This window comes from Chionomys nivalis, chromosome 7 (assembly GCF_950005125.1).
Source record: "Chionomys nivalis chromosome 7, mChiNiv1.1, whole genome shotgun sequence".
NCBI classification, from domain to species: domain Eukaryota; kingdom Metazoa; phylum Chordata; class Mammalia; order Rodentia; family Cricetidae; genus Chionomys; species Chionomys nivalis.
Genome location: NC_080092.1, coordinates 3,558,228 through 3,584,666, shown reverse-complemented (window position 1 = coordinate 3,584,666; position 26,439 = coordinate 3,558,228). Strand labels below are relative to the sequence as shown.

At 44.8% G+C, this 26,439-nt stretch overlaps 1 protein-coding gene and 1 pseudogene across 1 annotated transcript; one reads left to right on the top strand and one right to left on the bottom strand.

Annotated features, from left to right (window-relative positions):
- Positions 1–5,841: 5,841 nt before the first annotated feature.
- On the bottom strand, positions 5,842–19,482 carry Rsl1d1 (ribosomal L1 domain containing 1). The gene is made up of 9 exons (XM_057776646.1): positions 19,341–19,482; positions 18,452–18,591; positions 16,058–16,193; positions 14,947–15,095; positions 14,766–14,867; positions 12,358–12,451; positions 12,151–12,276; positions 7,753–7,995; positions 5,842–6,714 (listed from the first exon to the last, which is right to left on the bottom strand). Exons 1-9 carry the CDS (start codon positions 19,416–19,418, stop codon positions 6,472–6,474), a joined length of 1,311 nt encoding a protein of 436 aa, XP_057632629.1. The 5' UTR covers positions 19,419–19,482; the 3' UTR covers positions 5,842–6,471.
- LOC130878613 (NADH dehydrogenase [ubiquinone] 1 alpha subcomplex subunit 3-like) lies at positions 10,988–11,242 on the top strand (annotated as a pseudogene).
- Positions 19,483–26,439: the final 6,957 nt, after the last annotated feature.

The following is a 26,439-nucleotide window of genomic DNA, read 5'->3' as shown; positions in this document are numbered from 1 at the left end:
GTAAGGTTCATCTCTGGAGACATGCTGGATGTAGTAGGCTCTGGTTCACATGGCATGGGTGTTGGAGACTGAACACAGGTCCTCTGGAAGAGCAGTAGAGCTCCTAACAGCTGAGCCTTCTCTCCAGCCCCTCCCCCTCCATTGTTGAGACAGGGTCTTATGCATCCCAAGTTAGCATCCAACTTGCTACAGAGTCAAGGATGACCTGGATCTCTCAGCCTACTGCTTCAATCTCCCAAGTGCTGGGATTACTGGACTGCACCACCATGTCCAGTTCTTATGCAGTGCCAGCCAAATTTTATATTCTTCAATCATTAAGATAGTCATTTCTTTTCAAGAGTGATAACTTGGTGCCCTCAAAAGCTCTAAAGAGTGTGGGAATCCGTATGGGGTTCTTCCTGTGATGATGACAAGTGGGCACTGAGACTCTTCTCCAAATGTGCACACTCCATTTTCAGATGAACGTCGTGGTGGAGAGAGCCTCTGGCACTTGCTGCTCCCACCCAGTGAGTGCACCTGCACATTGTGGAGTGGGAAATCTGCACTTTGGTAAACCACTGATAGGCGGGGAACCATGTTTTGTAGTGAGTGGGAAAATACACTTTGGATTGCTGAGCTATGATGCCCTCTGTATAAAAATCTATTTGGAGCCAGGTGGTGGTGGTGGTGCAAGCCTTTGAACCCAGCACTCCAGAGGCAGAGGCAGACAGATCTTTGGGTTCAAGGCCAACCTGGTCTACAATCCAGGACAATCAAGAACTATAGAGAAACCCTGCTTGAAAAACCAAAACCACAAGACTCACACACAAAAACAGAACAAAAAAACCCCCACTGTCCAGCAAGGGGGCTGTGGTGGTTTTAAGGGAGATCCCTGTGGTAACAGACAAAAGTGAACAAAAACTGGGGAAGAGAAGAGGCTGTCACATCAAAAACAGATTCGTTGAGGGCATGGACAAAGATGAGGGCAACAGAGACTGGATTTTAGGAGTGTGGGGGTGGAATACTCTTAAGTTCTGTAGCTATGTCTCAGGATACACAACACTATGGCACACTATGGAAGTGGGTCCCAATGGGAAGAAATAGTTAAGAACTGGATAGGATTAAAACAAAACAAAACATTTCTATGTATGCAGGGACATGGCACTGGTATGGGTGTGGTCAGACAGTGGGGTGTTGGTTTTCTCCTTCTACCATGTGGCTCCTGGGGGCGTCAATCCCAGGTTGAGGCATCTTGCCAGCCCAGGACTGTATTTATATAGAGAAGGTATCAATCTTGAGTGAGTTGTCTGGGTCACTTTTGCATGTGCTTAAAGTTGCAGGAGTCAACGTAAAGAGCCAGGAAGAGCTAGGCCTTCACTGATGGCAGAGAGACAGTGACAGAGTAGAGATTCAGGCCCATGGCATGAATGTGAGAAAAATCACTGCTTCCTACAAAAAAAAAAAAAAAAAATCTATTGTCCCACAGATAACAGGAACAAAATGAGACAAAAGACTTTTACCTTTGGGTATTCTTGCTTTTGTGCTTTATTAGAAGACAGGCTACTAAAAGGCAATTTTTTATTTGTATTTTTAATGTTCAGATTTAAAGGTTCAGGGGACACTTAAAATATCAAGTTCAATGTAGAGTTACACTCTGGTGCTGGCCACTGAAGTCTGGGAGGTGCATAAGGAAATTTCTGACTCGGTTCTTAACTCTGATTCTTCTGTCAAATTCTCATTGTTAGGCAAAACTTTCACACGAGTGAGTATAATGAAAATAAAGCTTGCAACTGTCATGCATATTCCAACAGAGAAAGCCACTTGTTGGTAGGAGTTGTAGACAATGAGAATGAGGCCCAGAGTCAGAGTCAGTACTCCCATGATGAAGACTAGTGTCTGCCACCAGGAACAGTCGAAGAGGTATAGACAGCAATCAGGCTTCTCCCTTGGTAGGAGACTTCTAATCACATCCATTTGAAGATGTTGGTACACTGTGGTTGTTTTCCTGCAGTGGTTGAAGGGGAGATTACAGTCAGAAACAGCTCAAGGTTATGGAGAGCTACCTGGTTGGGTGTGCTCATAAACCAGTATTTGGGAGGCTGAGGTAGGAAGATTCAGAATTCCCAGCAAGTACCAGGACAGCCAAGGCTATGTAGAAACTGTCAAGGCACAAGCTAGTTTAACACTTCTTACAGTGAGGCGGGTGGGGTGGTGGGGTGCACCACAGGTGGTAGGGAAGCCCTCTACTCCTGAGCAACACCCACAGCTCCACTGTGGTTCCCAGTGGTAATAAAAGATCCCATATAGCCAGGTGTTGGCACACACCTTTCAACCCTCTACTCCTGAAGCAAAAGCAGGTGAATTTCCAGGACAGAGCTGCATGGTGAGATCCCATCTTATGGGGAAAAATAAATAGCTATTGTTAAAGGTGGTAGCAGGTCATTCAAGACTCTGGAAAGGCTAGTAAGAATGGAGCATTGCCTCTCCCTCAAGTTTTTTTTTTTCTCTCTCTCCCCTGGGACAGGGTTTCTCTGTGTAGTTTTAGAGCCTTTCCTGGAACTCACTTTGTAGACCAGATTGGTCTTAAACTCAGAGATCTGCCTGCCTCGGCTTCCCGAGTGCTGGGATAAAGGCATGTACTCCCCCCAGCTGTGACTTGTTATACTTAATACAAGAAGTAAAATTCAAAGATGAATGTGGACTAGACTGACGAGATGGCATGTGCCTGTAATCCTAGAACTTGGAAGCTAAATTCCAGGCCAGAGTCGGTACATGGTAAAACACACTCTCAAAGCAAACAGACAAAACCAATGAAAAGTAAAAACAAAACCCCTCTAAACACCACCAAAAGAGAAGAGGAGAGAGACAGAGAGAGGGAGGGAAAGGAAAAAAGGGAAAATAGAAAACCACATGAAAAAACCTAGGTGACACACCTTTAAGCCTAGTACTTGGGAGGCAGATGCAGGCAGATCTGAGTTTTAGGCTAGTTTGGTTTACAGAGCTAGTTCCAGGACAGCTAGAGCTATTGCACAGAGAAACCTTGTCTCCAAAAACCCAAGACAATAACTAACTAAATAATAAATTCTGTGTTTTTTTTAAAGTGTTTTGTTGTTTGTGTATTCTTTGTACACACATGCATGCTTGGCGTCCTCAGAGTTCAGAAGAGGGGATCAGAACCCCTAGGATTGGAGTTAGGGAAGGTTGTGTTGTGAACAGTTACGTGGATGCTAGGAACAGAACCTGGGTCCTCTACAAGAACAAGAGTTCTTTTTTTCTTTAAATTTTATGGTTTATTTAACTTTATTTTATGTGCATTGGTTTGAAGGTCTCAGATTCCCTGGAACTGGATTTTCAGACAGTTGTGAGCTGCCATGTGGGTGCTGGGAATTGAACCCGGGTCCTTGAGAAGAGCAGTCAGTGCTCTTAACCGCTGAGCCATCTCTCCAGCCCCCAGAACAAGAGTTCTTAACCGCTGTAAAGAACCCTCTCTTCAGTCCCCAAATCCAGAATCTTAGTATTTTCAGACAAACAGCCGTTTGTTGCACAGGGAAAGTCTAAGTTCCCACGGGCACGTCTGCTAAGACCCTTTCCCTGTGCAGACGTTCCCATCCGTGCGAACTTAGCAGGCAAAGAGGCAGAAAGCTGTGAAGCTGGACCTTCAAGGAACACTAGCAGTTAGTTCTAGGAAAGAAATGACTTTTCTTACCTGCTCCAACAGTAGCTCTTAAATCAGTCAACAAATGCTAGAAATTTTCTTCCAAAGCAGTGAGGACTTTCAAGAGGAAGGGTCCTTCAGTGAGAGTCAGCATGACTGGGCTCATTTTTATGCATTAGGCCCTTGATTGCAGAATTGAAGCAACGTGGACACTCATGGTGGGGAGAGTGGGGCCCATGCAACATAGTATTTTCTTCACCCAATTAATGCCTCAATTATTCTGAAGAAAGTCCTAACAAGGAGTGCATATATAAGAGTCCTCACTGGACTATCATATGTAAAAGGTAATGCCAAAATTGGAAGAGGTTTTTTACTGATGGCTAGTATGCTGAGTCTTCACCTGCTGAGAATTTGGTAAAGATGTTAAAAATTTGAAAAGATGTCATTTTTTTTCTTCTGTTTTTTTCAAGACAGGGTTTCACTGTGTAGTCCTGGCCGGCTGTCCTATAACTCAGAGACCTTCCTCCCTCCACTTCCTGAGTGCTGGAATTAAATGCCCGCATCAGGGATCCCAGCCCAGGATGTTATTACTAAGCACGGGTGATTTGTAGCTCACACACACCTGCCCCAGCATTTCCCAGGCCTGAGAACAGGAGTCATCTGATAGCTTCCAATTTTGCCGCTCTGCTGGGTGCTGGGACTACAGGTGTGTGTAGTCACAGAAGGTTGTATTTAACTAAGACGCTACAGGTGTGTGTAATCACAGGTTGTATTTAACTAAGACCATTTTAAAATAAAACATCAGGTATGCAATCATTCTACCACTGAGTTTTGTTCCTATTAACTAGAAACTGTCAAGTGGGTCTTTTTTTTTTTTTTTTTTTTTTTTTTGGTTTTTCGAGACAGGGTTTCTCTGTGGCTTTGGAGCCTGTCCTGGAACTAGCTCTGTAGACCAGGCTGGTCTCGAACTCACAAAGATCTGCCCGCCTCTGCCTCCCGAGTGCTGGGATTAAAGGCGTGCGCCACCATCGCCCGGCTAAAGATTTTCTTACTTTTTTTTTTGGTTTTTCGAGACAGGGTTTCTCTGTGGTTTTGGAGCCTGTCCTGGAACTAGCTCTTGTAGACCAGGCTGGTCTCGAACTCACAGAGATCCGCCTGCCTCTGCCTCCCGAGTGCTGGGATTAAAGGCGTGCGCCACCACCGCCCCCCCTTTTTTTTTTTTTGTTTTTCGAGACAGGGTTTCTCTGTAGCTTTGGTGCCCGTCCTGGAACTAGCTCTTGTAGACCAGGCTGGCCTCGAACTCCCAGAGATCCGCCTGTCTCTGCCTCCGGAGTGCTGGGATTAAAGGCGTGCGCCACCACCGCCCTGCATTTATATTCTTTTAAAAGCATCTCTGGGCCGGGCGGTGGTGGCGCACGCCTTTAATCCCAGCACTTGGGAGGCAGAGGCAGGCGGATCTCTGTGAGTTCGAGACCAGCCTGGTCTACAAGACCTAGTGCCAGGACAGGCTCCAAAACCACAGAGAAACCCTGTCTCGAAAAACCAAAAAAAAAAAAAAAAAAAGCATCTCTGGGCAGGAGCGATGGCTCAGAGGTTAAGAGCATTGCCTGCTCTTCCAAAGGTCCCGAGTTCAATTCCCAACAACCACATGGTGGCTCACAACCATCCGTAATGAGGTCTGGTGCCCGAGACTAAAACCACAGAGTACTACGCAGAGGCACTCCAGGATGCCCTTTAACCTGTGCTAGCTCATTATCAACGTTAACTCGGTGACCATGAGGAGCACAAGAAACCTCTCAGTTCCACTTTGTAGTTGATTTTTCTTTCTTCCTTTCTTTTAAGACCTACAAAAGGAATTATAGTTGATTTTCAATTTTTTTAAAATGTTTAGGTGTTTTGTCTGCATATATATACACATCTGCATCATTTCTGGGCTGGTGCCTGGGGCCAGAAGGCCTCAGCTCCCTGGAGCTGGAGTTAAGAGCCCTGAGCCACTGTGAAGCTGCTGGGAAGTGAACCTGGGTCCTCTGACGAGAAGCCAGTGCTCCTAGCCTGAGTCATTACCTATCAATCCTTTAATTGGCTACTTAGAGTATTTGCACAAGCTAGTTTAACAGTTCAAGTGACTAAATTCTCCTGTTGAGATGGAAAGCTGCGGCTACATGTCTTCAAATTAGTCAGGTGAGATGCACAACATCACTGCACAGTACCGTTTACCAGAGCAGATGCCACACTTTATTAAAACACAACATAAAGCACTCTTATCAAGAAATACACTGAACAACAAAAATAGATGCTTTTGCTTCAAATCCCTAGTCTTTTACAAATAGAAACATTAATTCAGAATCACCTCTGGAAACTTTACAAAAACATTAAATGAATTGTTGGATAAGACTGCATGGGGTCAGGACCAGAGTACCTTTTGTTATGTGCAGGTGTGTGTGTGTGTGTTTTTTTTTTTTTTTTTAAACAGTTCTGGGTACTGAAGCCAGGACCTTGCATACGCTAGCAAAGTGTTATACCACCAAGCCCAGGACTGAAGTTTGGTCTTTAAAGACAGATTCTTGCCAAACTCTAGGCTCCCCTCAAGCTCATGACTCTCTGGCCTTGGCTTCTTGAGTGTTAACGCAGGAGTGCACACCCAATTTTGTTCAAGTGTGTCTGTTGAGACAGGGTCTCACTATGTAGTTCTGGCTGGCCTAAACTCCCTAGGTAGACAACTAGGTCGGCCTCAAATCCACACAGATCTGCCTATCTCTATGTCCCACAGTGTATGACACCACACCCTCCCTGCCCAAGTTAACTTTGACAGTTCCTTCAGACGGAGAAACCTGATTTTAGTTTGAGTGGGCTGCTTGGGCTTTTTTGTCTTTGGGCGCGTTGGAAGATTTCCTGGGTTTAAAGAACTTGGCCTCTGGTTTTCTGGTTTCTGGCATATTTCTTGGCTTCTTTCCTGCGGTCTCAGGCTCTGAAGCTTCTGGGGTCTCTGTAGCTGGTAGGGCCTTCCTTTTCTTTCCCGGATGTGTATTTGTATCAGGTTTCTTTTTTGGAGACTTTCCCCCTGTGATATTTTCTTGCATCTTAAAAAGAAAAAAAAGGAAAGAAAATTAAGTCTAGAACAACAAGGACCAAGATTTCACAATCAAACTTAAGGAGCCACAATTCTGATTGTAACTTCTAAGTGTAACCTCGGCATGGCGAAATGAGGAATGGCCTTTTCTATCACCAGACATTTGTTTTCTGTCCTTTTCTTTCTGAGACACGGTCTCACCTGGCTGTAACTCATTTTGTAATCCAGGCTGGGTTCAGCTCATACTTCAGCCTAGTACATAACTTTTTTTTTTTTTTTTTTTTTTTAACGAGATAGGGTTTCTCTGTGAAACAGTTCTGGAACTCAATTTGTAGACCAGGCCGGGCGGTGGTGGCGCACGCCTTTAATCCCAGCACTCGGGAGGCAGAGGCAGGCGGATCTCTGTGAGTTCGAGACCAGCCTGGTCTACAAGAGCTAGTTCCAGGACAGGCTCCAAAACCACAGAGAAACCCTGTCTCGAAAAACCAAAAAAAAAAAAAAAAAAAAAAAAAAAAAAAAAAAAAAAGCAAAATCAATTTGTAGACCAGGGTTGGCCTCAAACTCAGAGACCTGCCTGCCTCTGCTTCTGAGTGCTGGGATTAAAGGCGTGCACCACCAATACCCAGTCAGTTTTTATTTTAGAATACATCCCTACTTCTATTTTCCTTTTATTAAAAATAATAAAGGCTGACTGGTACAGTGACAGCAATCCTAACACTTTGGAGGTAAGCTCAGGCTAACAACACAAGACCTTGTCTCAAAACCAAGAACTTCACACCAGTATGTGGTACTATGCTGGCAGCAGACACATCCTATGTTTACGTGTTTGGATTGCCCACTTAATGGACCCGCTACAATGAATACCCACACACGTGAGTTACCTCCTAGAAGATGAACTGTCACCGAGTAACACAGGCCTTTTACATCACTCAAGATGTTTCAGGATAAAGTCAATCAGTACCTGCCTTCCTACAGCCTGAAAACTAAGACTCCATCACTTAGCCCTGCTTGCCTGACACACAGCAACTACCAATGCCAATAAAAATACCTCCAGGTTTTCTTTATTCGGTGTTTCTCCTATTGGGACCAGCTGTGGGATTGCTTCTTCACTCTCGTCTGTCCCTTCAGGTTGTGTTTTTACTTTGCTGGTCTTTTTCTTCTGGGGTCTTGGGGCCTTCACTGGAGCACTGCTAGTTTTACCTTGAGATGCAGCCTTTTTGGAGCCTTTCCTTAACATTTTGTTTTTCTTCTTCGACTTTTCTTTTTCATAATTCATTTTTTTCTTTATTACCTACCAAAACAACAGATAAAAGATTAGCAGGAAAAACATTCAGAGAAAACAGATTGAGAAGCTACAGTTCTGATTATTCATAAACTCCCTACAGCATCCTTGACCATGCATACAGAATGCCTATTTCCAAGCACTTAAAAGTCAGCTCTACTTGTTTGTGGGGTGACAGGTGTTTCAATGTGTACCCAAGGGGGTTGGCCTTGCACCTCTCCTACCTACCTGCCACAAGATAAATCACTGACACTCTCTACTACAACCGGCTGCCTACCTTGACTTGGAGCTATACACCCACCCACCCACCCCACAGATGGTAGGTGAAATAACAGCAGAATATTAGCACATGCTTGCACTCCTAGCTAGCTGGGAGGCTCTGATAGGGGGATGGCAAACTCAAAGGCCAATTTGGTCTATGTACTAAAGACTCAGATTCTGTCTCAAACAAAAAGAAAAATTAGGGATTTAGTTTAGCGGTAGGGTACATGTTTACTATGCGCAAGGCCCTGCAAGGGCTCAACAGTTCAATACCCATCACCAAATTGTAAGCACGAGAATGAAAAACAGAAGGTAAAAGAGAGAGAAATTAAACCCTAGCACCTACATTAGGGAAGCAGAACCCAGTGGGTGGTGGTGGCGCAGGCCTTTAATCCCAGCACTCGGGAGGCAGAGTTCGAGGCAAGCCTGGTCTACAAGAGCTACTTCCAGGACAGGCTTCAAAGCCACACAGAAACCCTGTTTCCAAAAACCAAAAATAAATAAATAAAGGAAAACCCATTCCCACTTAAGCCCTGGTTTGGTTTGAATCATTACTGACCCACCCATCTTTTGTGTAAGTGTGTATGAGCACACCATAGATCAACTGAAGCTCTTTAGGAGCCACCCACTTTCTTATTGGGATCTGCGGTTTGACGATTAGGTTACGCTAGGCTGACTGGCCATAGGGATCCATTTTTCTCCACCACCCCAGAATTGGGATCACACTCAGATATCATGTTTGCATAGCAAACACTTTCACCAATGGAGTCATCTCCCTAGCCTTGAGCCTCCAGTCTTCAATGTGCTTTAGATGGTTGGATTCAGCATACTTTCAAGGTTCCTGCCAATCACTCCTATACCTTTAACTGTTTATCTTTGGTTTTTTCCAAGACAGGGTTTCTCTGTGTAGCCCTGACTGTCCTGGAACTCACTATATAGACCAGGCTGGCCTCAAACTCAGAGATACACTTGCCTCTGCCTTCCAAGTGTTGGGATCGATTCCTTAAATGGGTTTGGGAAGACCCACCCTAATTGTAGGCAGTATATTCTAGTAGCAGCACAGATAATAAAGAGCATTCTGGAAGGAGGAAGGAAGGTTATCTGCAGAGCTGATTCACCCAGTTGCTGCTATCAGCACCAGCTCTTCACAAATCCCACAGGTCACCAGGTTGGGAATGCTACAGCATGTAGCAGAGTGGTCCCAGCAAGGGTGAAGTAACTTGTCACCGTGATTTCAGTGTTAGCTGACTATGGGTAGAGACAACCAGCTGCAGTATCAAAAGGCTTGCTCTTTACATTGTTAGATTGTGCTTCTAAGTTGCAGATGGATCTCTGTGAGTTCAAGGTTTGTCTAGTATACAGACAGTATACATGGTGAGACCCTGTCTAAAAAAACCAAACCAAACAATAAACAAACAAGTAAATAAAAGGGCCAATAGAAATTTTAGATGCATGGTGGTGATAGAAATCTTTGCCCCAACAAAATAAAAGGTGGTTGGAGAGATGGCTCAGTGGTTAAGAGCATTTGTTCTTGAAGACCTCGCTGGATTCCCATAATCAACATAGTGGCTCACAATAACTTTGGAGAACATTTCCTGGGAATCTGATGCCCTCTTCTGACTTTCCTGCCCACCCCCCCAGGGTGCAGAATACTCAGAACGTAATTCATATACATAAAATAAGAAATTCTAAACAGTCAGAAGGTAGTGGCTTCAACACCCAGGAAGCAGAGACTGGCAGATGTTTGTTGAGTTCTAGGCCATCCTGGTCTACAGAGCGAGCTCCAGGACAGGCTCCAAAGAACAGAGAAACCCTGACTTGAAAAACCAAAGGGGTGGGGAACCCCTAAATAAAGCAAAATGAAAGATAAACTGGAAAAAAAAAAAAAACCAAAACCCAAACAAGATGACCTGTAAGCGTATTCCAAGAAGCGAGGACAACTTCTATCCTCTGCTCAGGGGCCACACTTTCACCCGCTGCTTCTCTAGCAGTGCCCAGCCGTTCAGGCTGCAACCTGGCTGGAATTCTGCCAGCTATGTCACTGCTGCCAAATATAGTTTTTTTTTTTTTTTTTTGGCAAACTATTAAGAGAATGATGACACACAACTCCAAATTATCGAGGTAATAGAGATCTTTGTTCTTGGAGATCTGCATTCCATTCACAAGCTCCTTTCTTCAGTTTTTTTGTTTTGTTTTTCGAGACAGGGTTTCTCTGTGGTTTTGGAGCCTGTCCTGGAACTAGCTCTTGTAGACCAGGTTGGTCTCGAACTCACAGAGATCCGCCTGCCTCTGCCTCCCAAGTGCTGGGATTAAAGGCATGCGCCACCACCACCCGGCTCAAATATAGTTTTTAGTTAAATCTCTATTGTTCTATTTATCAGCAAGTCTTGGGAATCAAAGGCTGGGGTGAAAAACCTACTGGATCAGAGAGGTTACGTAGCCATTAGCTGACTTCTCCTTGCTGGCATCTCCGAGTGTACTTCCACTCCACCAAAAGAACCCACATTGCACTAAGTCCCTCCCTATTACTTCCTGTGCACATCTCTATTGTCTTACAGACACTCTAGAATAACTTTCCATCCACTGGTTGCTAATTTGGCCTCCTGACACAAAGTTGCTTTGATTTCATTAACGCAAATAAAACTTCAGGGCTCAAAGTGTGATCAAGTATCCCACAACAGCAATTTAAAAGAGAATGAAATTTGTATGGTGGTTTGAATAAGAATGGCCCCTATAGAAGATGGCTGTAAGAATCACCACTTTCCTCAAGAATGCCTGGGCAAAGGAGCCGGTACTGGTGGTGTCCTTCTCAACCTGAGGCCTCGTTATAATTATGCCCATAATCAGCCCCTACACCAAGTATGCTTCCCTGATCAACCAGGCAACACCCTACAACTACCCAGTCCCTGTATGAGATAATGGGAACATGCCCGATGTGCCCAGCCACCCCCATGACCCTCAGGGCCCAAGCCTGGAATGGCTGAAGAACCTGTGAATACTCCTGCTGATGAAAGAGGCTCCTTCCCTGTTGCCCCCCCACCCCAAAGAATTGTACCTATAGATGTCATTAGAACATGGCACTATTTGAACATAGGTTTAAAACACAGGGCCTTGTTGGAGGAAGCCCAAGCCAGACCCAGTGTCTCTTCCTACTATAGGTGGATCAGGATGTAGAATTCTCAACTCCTCTAGCACCATGTCTACCTGCATGCTCCCACGCTCCCTGGTGTGGGAGGTCCTTCTGTCTATATGTTGCTTTTATTGGTTAATGAATAAAGAAACTGCCTTGGCCTATAGCATGGGAGGAGGAAGTGGAGTCTGCCATGGAGCCACAGGAGACAAACACTGGTCGAAACTTTAGCAGGTAAGCCACAGCAAAGCAGCAATACACAGATTAATAGAAATGGGTTAAATTAAGATGTAAGAGTTAGCCAATAAGAAGTTAGAGTTAGGATGTGAGGGCGATCTGGCTGCGATATCTGTCACCCCATTGATCGCCAGGGTTGATTCGGCTGATCTGGCTGGCTAGGCGGGTGTCTCCTTCCTCCCTCACCGCTCCATGTGCGTCCCTCCCGAAGCTGCGCGCTTGGTCGAAGAGGACGACCTTCCCCGAATAGAAGAGGACCGGTCTTCGGTCAAGGGTATACGAGTAGCTGCGCTCCCCTGCTAGAACCTCCAAACAAGCTCTCAAGAAGTTAGAGTTAATGGCCAAGCAGTGTTTTAATAAATACAGTTTCTGTGTGGTTATTTTGGGGCTAAGCAAGCCGGGCGACCGGGACAAACAAGGAACCCCCTTCATGTAACATCTCCCTCCTGAACACTGCGATTAAAGGTGTGCCCTATCACCTGGCTTACACTTTGATCATTATGCCCACCCCACCCAATATTCTAACTTATACTAACCTTTTTCCTCAGGCTATTGAAGGACATGATGTTGTTTTCATCCTGGCATGTGACAAATGAGGAAAAAATGGGAAGGGAAACCGACTTCTCAGTTTTTAGGAACAAGAGTTTCACACTCTGCCATTTCTGAAACAAAGAAATGATGTTATCTACACACACACTGCTGCTTCCCTCAATGTCACAACTCAAGCACTCGCCATACTGTACCTCTGGCAGTTTTTCTGAAAGCATTTCTGAGACAGCCAGGATGTTTTCAAGGATGTGCTGAGGCTTCATTCCAGTGTGACCAACACGCACAGCACTAGAATTTAATAAAGAGACTCTTAACTTTTGTATTTTAGAACTCTATTGCCTAAAGTAGAATACCACCGTGCTGAAGAAACACGGTTGAACCATGAGATGGCCCAGCCAGTAAAGGAACTTGCCACAGAAGCCCGACAGCCTGAACTTAAGTCATGGAGGCTGAGAGTGGCAGTTCAACTCCTGTGAACTCAGTGTATAAAGAACTGACCCCAGAAACGGCCCCGACACCCACAATACTGGTCCCTAAAGTTGTTCTGAGCAGAATCACTCAAGGGTCACTGCAACCTTATAGTTTCATATCCATCCAGATGGGCCCTTCACAGTAGAGTTCCTACTTCTTACAGACAGCATACTTCATCAAAGGTCAAGGAATAATAGGCAATGATTGGGAAGCCCAGGAGGGATCCTGTAGCAGGGCCCACCACTAGAGGTTTACTGTGGGGCAGTCTGTGAAGCGTCAACTGGACAGCAGTTGACTAGCTCCTTTTCTCAGCCAGACACTGGCTAGCTGTCTATTCTGCATGTGCATGCATACAGAGCTTTTTGAGGTGAACAGCAGGGTGAGAGAGAAGGCAGGAAGCCATTGTGCCAGGCAAAGAGAAGAGAAGTATGAAAGAAACACAGAATCACTATGCCACACAGGCCTCCCCATGTTAGGACCATGTGAGTTACTATACTCAGCTTCTCCAACCTTTGTGGCTCTGTGACATCAGCCTATGACAACTCTTCTTAACTGAAACCAACCAGGGGTGCTTCCCTCTTGCAAGTAGGAGGCAACACTGATACCATCTATGACCACATAAGGCTGATAGGCAATCATTATCCTTACTGGGTATAATGGCACCCATGTTTTTGGGTGTGTCTGAGGGGACATGCCTTTAATCCCAATATTCAGTGGAGATGCCAGAGTATCTCTGTGAGTTCCAGGCTAGCTAGAATTATACAGTGAAACACCATATCAAAAGAACAAAGGCATCTTATTACATTATATAAAAGATTTTTAAAAAAAGAAATTTATTATGTACACAGTGTTCAGCCTCCATGTATCCCTGCAGGCCAGAAGAGGGCACCGGATGGTTATGAGCCACCACATGATTGCTGGGAATTGAACTCAGGACCTCCGGAAGAGCAGTCAGTGCTCTTAACCTCTGAGCCATCTCTCCAGCCCTATATAAAAGCTTTTTTAAAATTTATTTATTTAGGCACAGGTTTTCAGTAGATAGCTCTAGCTGGCCTGAAATTCTTTATGTAGACCAAGTTTGTCTCTGACTCAGAGATTTATCTGCCTCTGCTTTGCCAATGCTAGGATTAAAAAATTTTAAATTATATGTATGTATGTCTCTGTCTGTTCACATAAGCTTTTAGCCCATAGGCACTCAAACCCCCCCCAGGAGGTAGAATTACAGGTGGTTGTAAGCCACATCTAACATGCGTGCTGGGAACTGTACTTGAGTTTGTGCGTGTGTGTATGTGTTGTGTGAATGTTGGTGTCTCACAGTATGTGGAGGTCAGAAGACAAATGCAGGTGTTGACACTCTCCTTCTACCATGTGGGTCCTGGGGATCAAAAACAAGTCGCCAGCCTTAAACTTGAACCATCTTGTTGACTCCAAAGGTCAAGGCTGCAAACAGTTCAGGACCCTGGGTGAGAATGAACCCGAGGTTTAAGTATGTAGCTCCTTCCTCTCAGCTGAAACATGCCCCAGAAAGGAGGGATATCAACAGGTCTACACAAGGACAAGACTGAAGAGGCATTTCCCCAAGGCTATGTAAACTCTTTGCACTGAGTTGCCTATAGCTGGACAGAGAACTTCAGTGGTACACGGCCTTCAGTTACTTAGCTGCTTTAGTCAGATGTGCTTCTCTGAGTAATGCCACAGACCTAGAGAAGCATTTCTTTGGTCTGCAGCTGGTGCCCTACTGGGGTGAATACATAGGAAAATCAGATCACAACGACAACGAACTTGTTAATAGGGGACCTAAAGTCACTTCTAAGAAAAATTTTCCTAGAAGACTGTATTTTAGTTGTTCATTCAAGATAAATTTCTCTGTAGCTTTGGATTCTGTCCAGGAACCTACTTCTGTAGACAGGTTGGCCTTGAACTCACAGAGATCGGCTGTCCTGGAACTTGCATTGTATTTTAGGCTGGCTTCGAACTCAGAGATCTACCCAAAGATCTACAACCATCTGGTCTCTTAGGGTTTTAATAGAAGAATCTGGTTTCATTAACACCACTCTTTAAAGAAAAAAAATGGATGTGATTGCCATAACATGTAAAGTTTAAAGGTTTGCATAGATGTTCCTCTTGTTACCTGCAAGAACCTTGTTTGGAGATGTTTAAGACGGTCCCTGTGATACAGTTCTTAATCTCTTTGGACAGATTCTTGGCCAGAAGGTTTACAGATACTGGAACTCTGTAAAAACACACAGATCTCAGAACACCACAAAGATAAAAACTCCTACAACTGAAGCCCTCATCGCAAATCAACTTACTTCTTCCTCTGATAGAAGTGTCTTCCTATGTGTGTAGGCAAATGCCGTCTAATTCTTTCATCAGCAATGAAGATGTCAAAGCTACCCAGGAGGCGGAGCTTGGCTTCATAGGCTTTATATTCTGTTTTTAAAGTTCTAAAAGGGATAATCTAGAAAAAAAAAAAAAAAAAGCAAAACTAAAAACCTTAAGAACCTGACACAAAAGAAGAAATCTTTAATGCTTCCCATTCAGGTTAGTCCTAGACTCACACCCTTCTCAGTTTAATGAATTCCTGAGCACCTAGAGTTTGCCAAGCACCGTGTCAGATGCCGGGGACACCGAGAAGAATGATTTAAAGACCCAGGACAAAACCCTGAGTTGGTTTTTTTTTTTTTTTTTTGAGTCTCAGATTGGAGAATGCTAACTTTGAGGCTAGCCCAGGCAATTGAGGAAGATGCTATCCCAAAACAAAGTAAAACAGGAGCCGGAGAGATAGCTTAGAGGTTAAGTGCACTGGCTGCTCTATAGAGGACCTGTGTTTGATTCAGTACCCACGTAGTGGGTCAGCCAAGCGCACCCCCCTCTAGCACAAGGGAATCCAATACTCTGTTCTGCCCTTCATGGGTTCCTGTACCTACCAGGCGCACAGACACACGCTGACAAAACACCCAGGCATGTTTTTAAAAAGCAAATGTTTTAGAGATGGGGGCGGGGAGGCAGCACCTGGTGCACAACTTTAATCCAAGCCTGGGGTAATTTAATTCCACAGATGAAAGATACCTCTAAGTTGGAGGCCAGCCTGATCTATATTGGGAGTTTGGGACAGAGCATTAGACTAGCATATGTAAGGCTCTGGATTCAGTTCCTAGTACGAGGAGAAACAGAAAAAAAAAATATAGCCATCAGGCAACTCGCAACCACTTGCAACTCCAGCTCCAAGGGAATGGAAACCCTCTCTGGTCTTCAAGTACACCTGTATCCACACTGTACACATACGCAGGCTTAGGGGCATATACACATACCCATAAAGAAAAACTAAAGAGAAAAATAGACTAAAAAATACAGCAGTGTATCATATTTCTTTTCAATTAGATCTCTGAAAGGACTTCAAAGTAGCAACATGATTCCTACCCGAGAGATGCTGTTCACGCCATGTTTTTTCAAAAGCGCTTTATAGAAACATTCTGTCTGTTCAGGCGACTCACAGTCATCTTTGGTAAACAAACAGACTTCTGATGAATCTGTTAGAATACTATGAGGCAAAGACCTGTAAAACAACGGCAAAACACAAAGAGCAATGATTCCAGAGAAAGTATTATCCAAAACACACACTTACTCTCATCTAAAAAAATTCTGTCGGTGTACCATGGCACACATGTGGGTTCAGAGGACAAGTTTTGGGAACTGTTTCTCTCCTTCCACCATGTGTGCCAAAAGATTTTACTCAGGTCACGTGGACTGGGGGCGAGCATATCTACCTGAACCATCCTGTCAGCCCCATTTACCTACACTTTTATTTTCTTTCTTGTTTTTCGAGACAGGGTTTCTCTGTGGTTTTGGAGCCTGTCCTGGAACTAGCTCTTCTAGACCAGGCTGGCCTTGAACTCACAGAGATCCGCCTGCCTCTGCCTCCTGAGTGCTAGGATTAAAGGCATGCGCCACCACTGCCCGGCTTGATTTATTTTCTTTTTTTCTTTTTTCTTTTTTTTTGGTTTTTCGAGACAGGGTTTCTCTATGGCTTTGGAGCCTGTCCTGGAACTAGCTCTGTAGACCAGGTTGGTCTCGAACTCACAAAGATCCGCCTGCCTCTGCCTCCCGAGTGCTGGGATTAAAGGCGTGCGCCACCACCGCCCAGCACCGGCTTGATTTATTTTCTACTTAAGCAAATACTGGTCTGAAGGAAAGTAAGTCAGGTATGCTGACAATTCCAGGTTTAAGTTGAGGAAGGAATGTGGAAAGTGCCAGGCCAGCCCAGAAAAAACCCACACCCAAACCAGAATAAATCAAATCAATTAAGACAGGTGGGGGAAGAACAGAAAAAAGAAAAAAAGGATGTCCCACAAGAGAAAAACTCAACAAAGATATGGGAATAAAGGATGCAGAGGGCTGGGAGTGTAGCTCACTGTAGAGCAGTCCCGCAGCACAGGAAGGAATCACGCTCCATCCCCCGGGAGACAGCTTAAAGCACTCACCATACAAACAAGGATCTGTGCTCATCCCCTGAACCTATGTCAGAGAGAAGGGTGGTGACAAACATGACCTATCTCAGAGGAAGGTGCACTCGAGGCCCTAGTTGATGAGCTCTAAGCAAATGAGACCTGCCTAAAAAGGGGGTGGATGGCATTCCCAAGGAAGACACCCAAGAATATCCTCACATACCCCAGCACGTGTTTTCACACGTGTGTACATACATACATAAACATATGTGTTTACAGACATATAGATTAAAGTGAAGTGGGGCTGGACCAGCATTTGAGAGCACTGGCAGCTCTTTCAGAGGACCCACGTTTGGTTCCCAGCACCCACATAGCAGTTTGCATCATCTGTAAGTTCCAGGGAATCTGATCCTCTTCAGGTTCCCCTAAGCTTCTGCACACATTTGGAAATCAAAAGTGTTTTTCCCCTCTAAACCTCCCCGAGCCATCATTTTTTTTTTGGAGAAAAACAAGCTATACTACATATTGCTTTGATAAAAAGAACAAGCAGAACACAATCTATAAGACATTTGGTCAAGTGAGAGTTTAAGAGTGACCACAATTATCTGTCAACCCTACATCAGAGGAAGCTGACACAAGATAGCTAACAGAAATATAAATGCATACGGGGAGGCGGGATGAACCAGTGGGTAAAGACACACGCTTACAGCTCAATTCCAGGACCAACGCGGCAGATGAGAAATTATATTTATTCTCGGACTTCCACATGTGTGCCCCTAACCCCCCCCCCAAAAAAAATGCAACCTAAAAAATATTTTTATTAATCTCAAGACACGGTTTCTGTGTAGCCCTGGCTGTTTTAGAACTAGCTCTGTAGACCAGACTGACTTTGAACTCAGAGATCTGCCTGTCTTTGACACACCTGGTTCTAAAAATATCTTATAAAAGAATAAGGGGGTGGGGGAAGAGGGCTCCCAAGCAGGGCCGAGGGCACTCAGCAGATCCCACCACCTGTTGCCTTCCCAGATGGTCTTAGTTCAGTTTCCTGTACTCACACTGGGCTGCTCAAAACCTCGTCTCTCCCGTACCAGGTGATCTGACACTTTCCTTTGGCCTCAGCAAGCACTGGAGATATATGGTACACATTCATATACTCAGAAATAGATACACTCTAAGTAAGTCTCAAAATTTAAAGCCTGGGCACTCAAGAGGCAGAGGCAGATCTATTCCTGAGTTTGGGGTCAGGCAAGCCTTTGTAATGAGACCATTAAAAAAAAAGAACGGAAGGAAGAAAAGCCAAACAACAACAAAACAAAAAAACCAAACCAAACAAAACAACAAAGCCCTGAACAGGTAAATTAGAACTTACATTCGGGCCCGCAGTTCTTTCTTTGGAATTTTCCATAATACCACCATTAAAAATAAATTCTCATTCCCATTCGAAAGTAACTCATTATTGTTTTTTCTTGACTTGGAGTGTGCAAGCAGAACTTCCACTGCCTTTCTTATCTGCAGAAACACAGAAATAAATTAATTTTCTCAATTTAGGTTAACCCTTGCTCCCATAAACACAAACAAGTTTGTTTCCTTTGCTACTCTTTCTTTTTATCGGTCAAATTTCTCTCTCTCTTTTTCGAAACAGGGTTTCTCTGTAGCTTTGGAACCTGTCCTGGAACTCACTCTGTAGATCAGGCTGGCCTCGAACTCACAGAGATCCGCTTGTCTCTGCCTCTCTAGTGCTGGCATTAAAGGCGTGCGCCACCACAGCCCGGGTATTGAGCAAACTTCAATCAGCGTATTGGGCTCTTAGAATTTGAACCCAGTGCAATTTATGAATCCATCAAGAACTCCCAAATACCTGCTCCCGGTATCTGTTTACAAGGTGTCCTTACAAGCTCTACCGAAGCTTCTCCTGCCCTCCACGACAGAGGGAACATCAGGAAAAGAGCATAGCGCTGGGAGCACTTTCAGGGCGTCACACGCCCGGCCCTAAGCACGCTACTTTTCGCACGTGCACGTACAAGCGTCCTGTAACTCTGCAGAATGGAGCGCTCTTGCCCAATATCAACAGGAGGCAAACGAGCCACAGGCCCGAGGAAGCGAACCCGCCGGGGTGCGTTTTCGGCGACCTCCTTCGGGCTCCGGGGCACCCACACACTCTCGGGCCCGCTCTGGGTTTCCAGGCCTCTCGCTCGCACCCATGGCTCACGCGGGCCCCAACTACCCTGCTTCCAAGTCGCTGTCCCCCAATCACTCGCCTGCTCTCTATCCAGACGTTCCAGAGCGGTCGGCGTGTCGGCTGAGGCCGGGGTGGAGGCGGACGCAGAGCTCTCCATGACTCTCCTAGCCTCGTGCAGAACCCGGGAGCTAAGAACGCGCGCGGCCCGGAACCGGAAGATAAGGGGTGGGACCGCACGGGGGCCTAGTGCTTCATTTCCGCAAGCGGGGGATTCGATTTCAGGGCTTCACCCCGGTGGTGAGGGATCCGGCAGGGGTCAGAGACATTGTTGAGTCGGCGCTTTTGCGTCCGGCTCTTCCTAAGGCGCCGCACCTCGCAAGCCCTGCCGCTCCTCCACGGAGGAAAGCGGGAGCGCGTCCTGTGGAGAGACTGGAGCTCTGTCCTCAACCCCGTGCGCGCCCCTGAAGAGCGGGAAGCCGAGGCTCCTCCACCCCGTTGTGGCTTCAGTCGTCGCTTACCCCCAGTTGGTGCTGTTCCCTGAAATAATGAGGAACCGCCAGGACCAGGCGTGTGAAGCTGAGTGAGGAAGAAGAAGATGAGTCGGTCTCCGGAGCGTCGGCTCAAGGTAAGCCCTGGACTACCAATAAGTAGCGCAATACTCTAGAATGTCTCCTTCCTACTTCTCTCCCTTCCGCAGAGACCACCACCTCCTAGAAGCTTCCAGGACTGTTAGACACATACTCTATTTATTTCCTCTTTAGGAATAGATACAATTTACGTTTTCTTTTTAAATTAGGAGTAGTTGCCGAGTGTACCTATTGTGCTGCCTTTATGACAACGACGTTGTTCTCAGTATCGGAAGCTCTGAGTGGTACCATTAGTTTTTATTTTGTTTTGTTTGATTGTTTGTTTTGAGACAAGGTTCTGAATATCCTAGAACTCTTCTCTGTAGACCAGACTGGCCTCGAACTCAGAGATCCTCTTGCTTCAGCCTCCCCAGTGCTGAAGTTAAAGGCGTACGCCCACACGCTCCATTTATTTTATTTTATTTTTGGTCAAGAGCTTGCTATTTAGCTCAGGTTGTCCTGAAACTTGACTCAATCCTCCTCCCCTGCGTCCCAGAGGCTGGGATTACAAGGGTGAGTGAGCCCCCCCCCCCCAGCCCCCTGTACCAGCACAGCTCCATAGTTTATTTAGGAGCTATGGGGTAACTGTTGAGGATAGTGACAGGCTTTTCTCAACTAGCTGTGTGAAGTTTTTCGAGACCTGAAGAAATGAAGTAGAATGTTATCCGTCGCCTTTTGTTTCCAAAAGCGGCCCTTCTATGAAAGAATAACGCTCTCCTGCTAGTGTCCAATAAGGATCTTGACTTAAGTCAATCCCTACTAAACATTTTGGAAAAAGTCATTGGCTTCTCCTCGTCTGTTTTAGAATCTACTATAAGATGAACTTTTAGCATATTGCAGTGAATTGTTACATTGGGCTTGAGGTATCCAGGCTTCTTTACACACTAACACACTCCAAAGAGCATCCATTGTTTGAGAACTAGACTTTTTTTTAAAAGATATTTATTTTTATTTTATGTGTACGGGTGTTTTGCTTGTGTGTATGTCTGTGCACCACATGTGTGCAGTGCTGGTGGAGGCCAGAAAAGGGTGTTGAATCCTTCTAGAACTGGAATTACAGTTGGCTGTAAACCACCATGTGAGTGCTGGGAAACAAACGCAGGTCTGGAAGAGCAGCCAATGCTCTTAGCTGCTGAGCCATCTCTCCAGCCCCAAGCACCAGACTTTTGGGCTAAGAAAGCATGAATTCAGATGATAGATCCTGGAGGTGTTTGGAAACAGCAAGTGACTAAAGCCAGAGAACTGCAAAATGGAGGGCTGGGATATAGGCTTTAAAAACTGACAAAGTAGCTAGTTGTTAAACTGTGGTCACACTTGAGAGAAATCATAAGAATACTAATGCTAATAAAGTGCTTTAGTAAAGTTAATCTAGTGTGGTTTTGCAAGGTGAAAGAGCTGAAACTGATATTCCTATTCCCACATGAAACATCAGCACACACCTTTCAGTGTGGGCTGATTTAGTGACTGGGTTCTTTCTAATACAGTATTAAGAAGGTGATAGGATGCCAAGCCTGACATGGTGCTTGTTATACCACAACTTAGAAGCCTAAGGCAGGAGGATTGCAGTGAATTCTAGGCCAGAGAGGAAGCCAGGTGCCATATTGAGAAGCTGCTTTAACAGCCAGCTAGTAATCATACACATGAAGCTGGAAGTGGAGCCTTCTATGTGGGCACGTGAGAGACTCCAGTCAGAACCATCCGGATGTGCTGTTCCCAGCTTTCTCACAAAAACTGAGTAAGCTTTTGGTAGTTTTAGCTATCAAACTAGAGTGATTTGTTCTCTATTAGTACATATTTGATAGAAATTTATAATCTTCTGGGTTTAAACCCACTCAACTATGTAACTTTGAATTTTCGCACCATACATTCACCAGTTCTTACACAAACTCATTACGATCCCTTAACCTGCTTCTCTTCTTGTCTTTCCTTCTCAGTTATTGGGTACAGCTAAGACAAACATGAGAATTATCTAGCTCTTTTCATCCCTGAATGTGATGAGTGATAGTTTGCTCTGTGGGTTTGGTGGCTCACACACCTAATACCAGCACTTGGAATTATGGAATTAGGAATTTCAAGGTGAGCTTCAGTTACCGGTAATGTTCAAGGCCAATCTGAGCCACACAAAACCCTGTCTCAAAATAAAATAAAATAAAATCTTGGAGATATGTGGAAACCTAGATTCCCCAAATTCCTGAGCCTGAATTACTTGACAAATGTGTGGTATTGATAAAATTTGAAAATGGAAGAAAAAGGAACAGTTTAGGAGACCATCGGAGTGGATTCTTTTGGGCTGGTGAAATGACTCAGGAGGTGCATATGCCTGCCATCAAGCGTGGCCACCTGAGTTTGACCCAAAGAACCCACATCATAAAAGGAGAAATCAGATTCCTGGACGTTGTCTTCTGATTGCCAGATGTGAGCTCTGGTACATGAGCCATGGCAGAGGTGTGCCCACTTGAATTCACACACATAAGAAAATGCAATAAAACTAATTTTAAAAATATTCTTATTTGCCGGGCGGTGGTGGCGCACACCTTTAATCCCAGCACTCGGGAGGCAGAGGCAGGCGGGTCTCTGTGAGTTCGAGACCAGCCTGGTCTACAAGAGCTAGTTCCAGGACAGGTTCCAAAACCACAGAGAAACCCTGTCTCGAAAAACAAAACAAACAAACAAAAAAATTCTTATTCATTATTTCAAGTTTAAAGTTCCAGTGCTATAAGTAATTCTGGGATGTGGAAAAAATGTTTCTGAGAAAAAAAAGAAATTTAGAGGTCTTCTTCATAGGGATGGTGACATCTCTGGAATAAGGTGAGATTGCAGGAAGTACAGAGTGAAAACAACTGTAAAGAAATCTAATTGTGGATTAGGAGGAAAAAAGAGCCAAGAAACAAACAGCCAGGTGGTGATAGCACATGCCTTTAATTCTAGTACTTGAAAAACAAAAAAGAAAAAGAAAAAAGAAAAAAAGGAAAAGAAAATAGAGAGAGAAGAAAGAAAAGAAAATGGTGGGGAGACCCAGTTTAAGAATGAGTCATCTTCCAGATATGAGGCCATATCTGGGGAGACTGACTTTGGATGCTGTGCTGGTTAGTGTGGTAGTTTTTTTTTTTTTTTTAAATTTATTTATTATATATACAATATTCTGTCTGTGTGTATGCTCCAAGGCCAGAAGAGGGCACCAGACCCCATTACAGATGGTTGTGAGCCACCACGTGGTTGCTGGGAACTGAACTCAGGACCTTTGGAAGAGCAGGCAATGCTCTTAACCTCTGAGCCATCTCTCCAGCCCCAGTGTGGTAGTTTGAATGGGAATGGTTCCTATAGATTTGAATGACTGGTCATCAGGGAGTGGCGCTCTTTGAAAGGAGTGAGAAGTATGGCCTTGTTGGAGGAAGTATGTCACTGGGGGTGGGCTTTGAGGTTTCAAAAACTCAAGCTAGGCCCAGGATCTCTCTCCTGCTGCCTGCAGATTTGGATGTAGACTTCTCAGCTACTTCTCCAGCACCATGTCTGCCTGCATGCTGTCATGCTGACCGTGGACTAACCCTCTGAACTGTAAGCCAGCCCCAGTTAGATGTTGTGGTCATGGTGTGCCTTTACTAAGGGACATTAGTAAGACATTGCACATTGACTAAGATAGTTTCATACTTTTCAGTTTGATACAAGCTGGAGTCATTTGGGAAGAAGAAACCTGAATTGAGAAAACACCTCCAATCAAATTAGCCTGTAGGAAAGGCATTTTCTTGATTAATGATGTGGGTAGACTCAACCCACTATGGGCTGTACTACCCTTGGGCAGATGGTTCTAGGTTGTATAAGAAGGCAAGAGGAACAAGCCAATAAGCAGTGTTTCTCCATGGTTTCTGCTCCAGTTCTTGCCCTGATTTACCTCAGTGATGGAGTGTAACCTGAGAGGTGTAATATGAAATTAACTCTGCCCCAATTATTTTTGGCCAGTGTTTTATCATAGCAATAGAAAATAAAGACAGATATCTTCCTCAGTTGCTTCTCTACCTTATTTTTGAGACAATCTAACTAACCCGGAGTTTGCTGGCCCTGGGGATCTACCTTCTCAGTTCCTCAGCTCTAGAGTTACAGACAAGCACTGCCATGCCTGGCTTCTTTACATGGGTACTAAGATCCAAACACAAACAAAGCAAACATTGTAACCACTGAGTCCTGTTGGTAGCATTTATTGAAGTAGATTTTCTTTTTGGGGGCGTGGAGACAGTCTCTCTCTCTCTCTCTCTCTCTATATATATATATATATATATATATATATATATGTCATATTCTTTTTTATTATTATTATGTATACATTGTTCTGCCTGTATTTCTGCCTACAACCAGAAGAGGGCACAAGACCTCATTACAGATGGTTGTAATGTAAATCCCCATGTGTTGCTGGGAATTGAATTCAGGACCTCTGGAAGAACAGTCAATGTTCTTAACCTCTGAGCCATCTCTCCAGCCCGACAGTCTCTTTTTCAATAACTTTGGCTGCCCTGGAACACACTCTGTAGACCAAGCTGTATTCACAGAGATCATCTTGCCTCTTCCTCCTGGGTGCTGGGTGCATTCACCACCATGCTCAGAACAAGTGTTTTTAAGGTGGTGACCTCATCTTTAAATCAATAGGACTGAATTGCACCTCCCCTTGGAAATTTACAACTTGGAACAAAGTAAGGTGAACAAAGTGTTTGGTCAAGGTCACTATTGCCTTGATGAAACACCGTGACCAAAGCAACTTGGGGAGAAAAGGGTTTATTTGACCTATACTTCCGTGTCACTGTCAGGACAGGAACTCAAACAGGACAGAAACCTGGAGATAGGCATTGGTGCAGAGGCCATGGAGGAGTAAGAACCTTAGTAAAATGTCTGGATTCTCTGTTCTAGTCCCTGCAGAGGAGGAAGATGGTCCCTCAGCTAACACTCTACACATCCAGATAGTCCAGGGCCTGATTGTCTGAAGGGTACTCTATGCCTGCAGTCCCAAGAGTTTATCCTGATTTTCCCTCACCTCCATCTAACTGATTCTCAACCTCTGCACACTCAAAATGGGTGGGATTGCACTCCACCTCAGTCGAGCCAGACCCTAGTTGTACTCTGTTTCAGAGAGGCACCCCCTAATGGGCCCCAACCCCTGTCAGAGGAAGGGACGGGAAATGGGCAGAGGCTTAGGCATTTTGTAGTCTTTGTTCCTTTCAGCCAGTGATCTGTATAACTGAAAGACCCAAAATTCTCTTTTTTCTGAGAACCTTAGCCCTTCATCAACCTGTCGGAAACTTTACCAGTCACCCTGCCTGGGTTGGTTATAAGCAGGTTTTAGGTACCCTGTTTTATTACTGAGGCCAGGAAGGCTGCAGTGGGTTCATTGGAAAAAAGAGCAGAGTGAATATTGCCCTCAACCTTAACAAACTGGAATCCCAGCACTGATCAAGGTAGCAGGGCTCTCCACCTATCGCCAGGCCCTACTGACCAGAATAAGAGTAGTAGATAGAAAGCCATTTAATATCTCAGAGGTATCTGAGATAATTTGAGGACTCCTGCTGGGTTGCTGGAACATCTCCAAGAGTCTTACCAGGAAAACCAGGGGGTTACTAACGTTTCTTTCCTTACCCAGTCAGCCCCAAACATTTGAAGAAGTTAGAAGGGCTGAAGGAATGAATAGGTCACAGCTGTTATAAATAACTCAGAAGACTTAACAGCAGAGATCCAGATGAGGAGGACATAAGGCTGGCCAGGATAATGATAAACAACTTCAGAGAAGGGCCTGATGGTTGCCCTTAGGCAACCAAATCAGACCTGAGCCATGATGAAGAAGAACCAGTGTGCATATTGTAGAGAAAAAAGACACTGGAAAAACAAGTGCCCCAAAGTTCATAGACATGAAAAAGAGGGCTGATCTTCAGTCTAATTGGATCAAATTGATAGGGCCAGGGCACCATACCAGTGAGCCCCTAAGAGCCCATGGTTATAGGAAAATAGAGGGCAAAATTCTGGTTTCTGGTAAGCATGAATACAGCCCATTCAGTGCTGACCCGGCCCCTAAACCCCATCACTGAGCAGAGAACCACCATCCACAAGAACCAGTGTCTACTCCTGGACCACCAGCCAAGAAGTGAACCTTGGACAAGGTACTGTGATTCATTCTTTTCTTGTTATGCCAGATTTCCATATCCCCTGATTCGTAGAGGTTTGTTGAGAAAACTTAATGCCACCATTATCTTGTTCAATGAGAATAAAGCCATTCTGGACCTGGCAAGTCCATACTCAGCAATTGTGGTAAACTGCCCTTTTTCAGAAGACTATAAAATGACAAACAAAAATGAGTATTGAAAAACTACGAGCTGACAAATCACGCCTAACAAAATTATGGTAAGTTTTCTGTATGGGTAGAGACCAGTTTCCCTGCACTGGTCTCACAATAGTTGTTCAACTCTTGAACTCAGCTTTGCCTGTACAGGTTAGATACCCAGTCGCGAAGGAAGCCAAAAAAAGAGTAGAAACTGTTTACTCTCAAGTGCCCAATCCTTATACTTTACTCAGCCT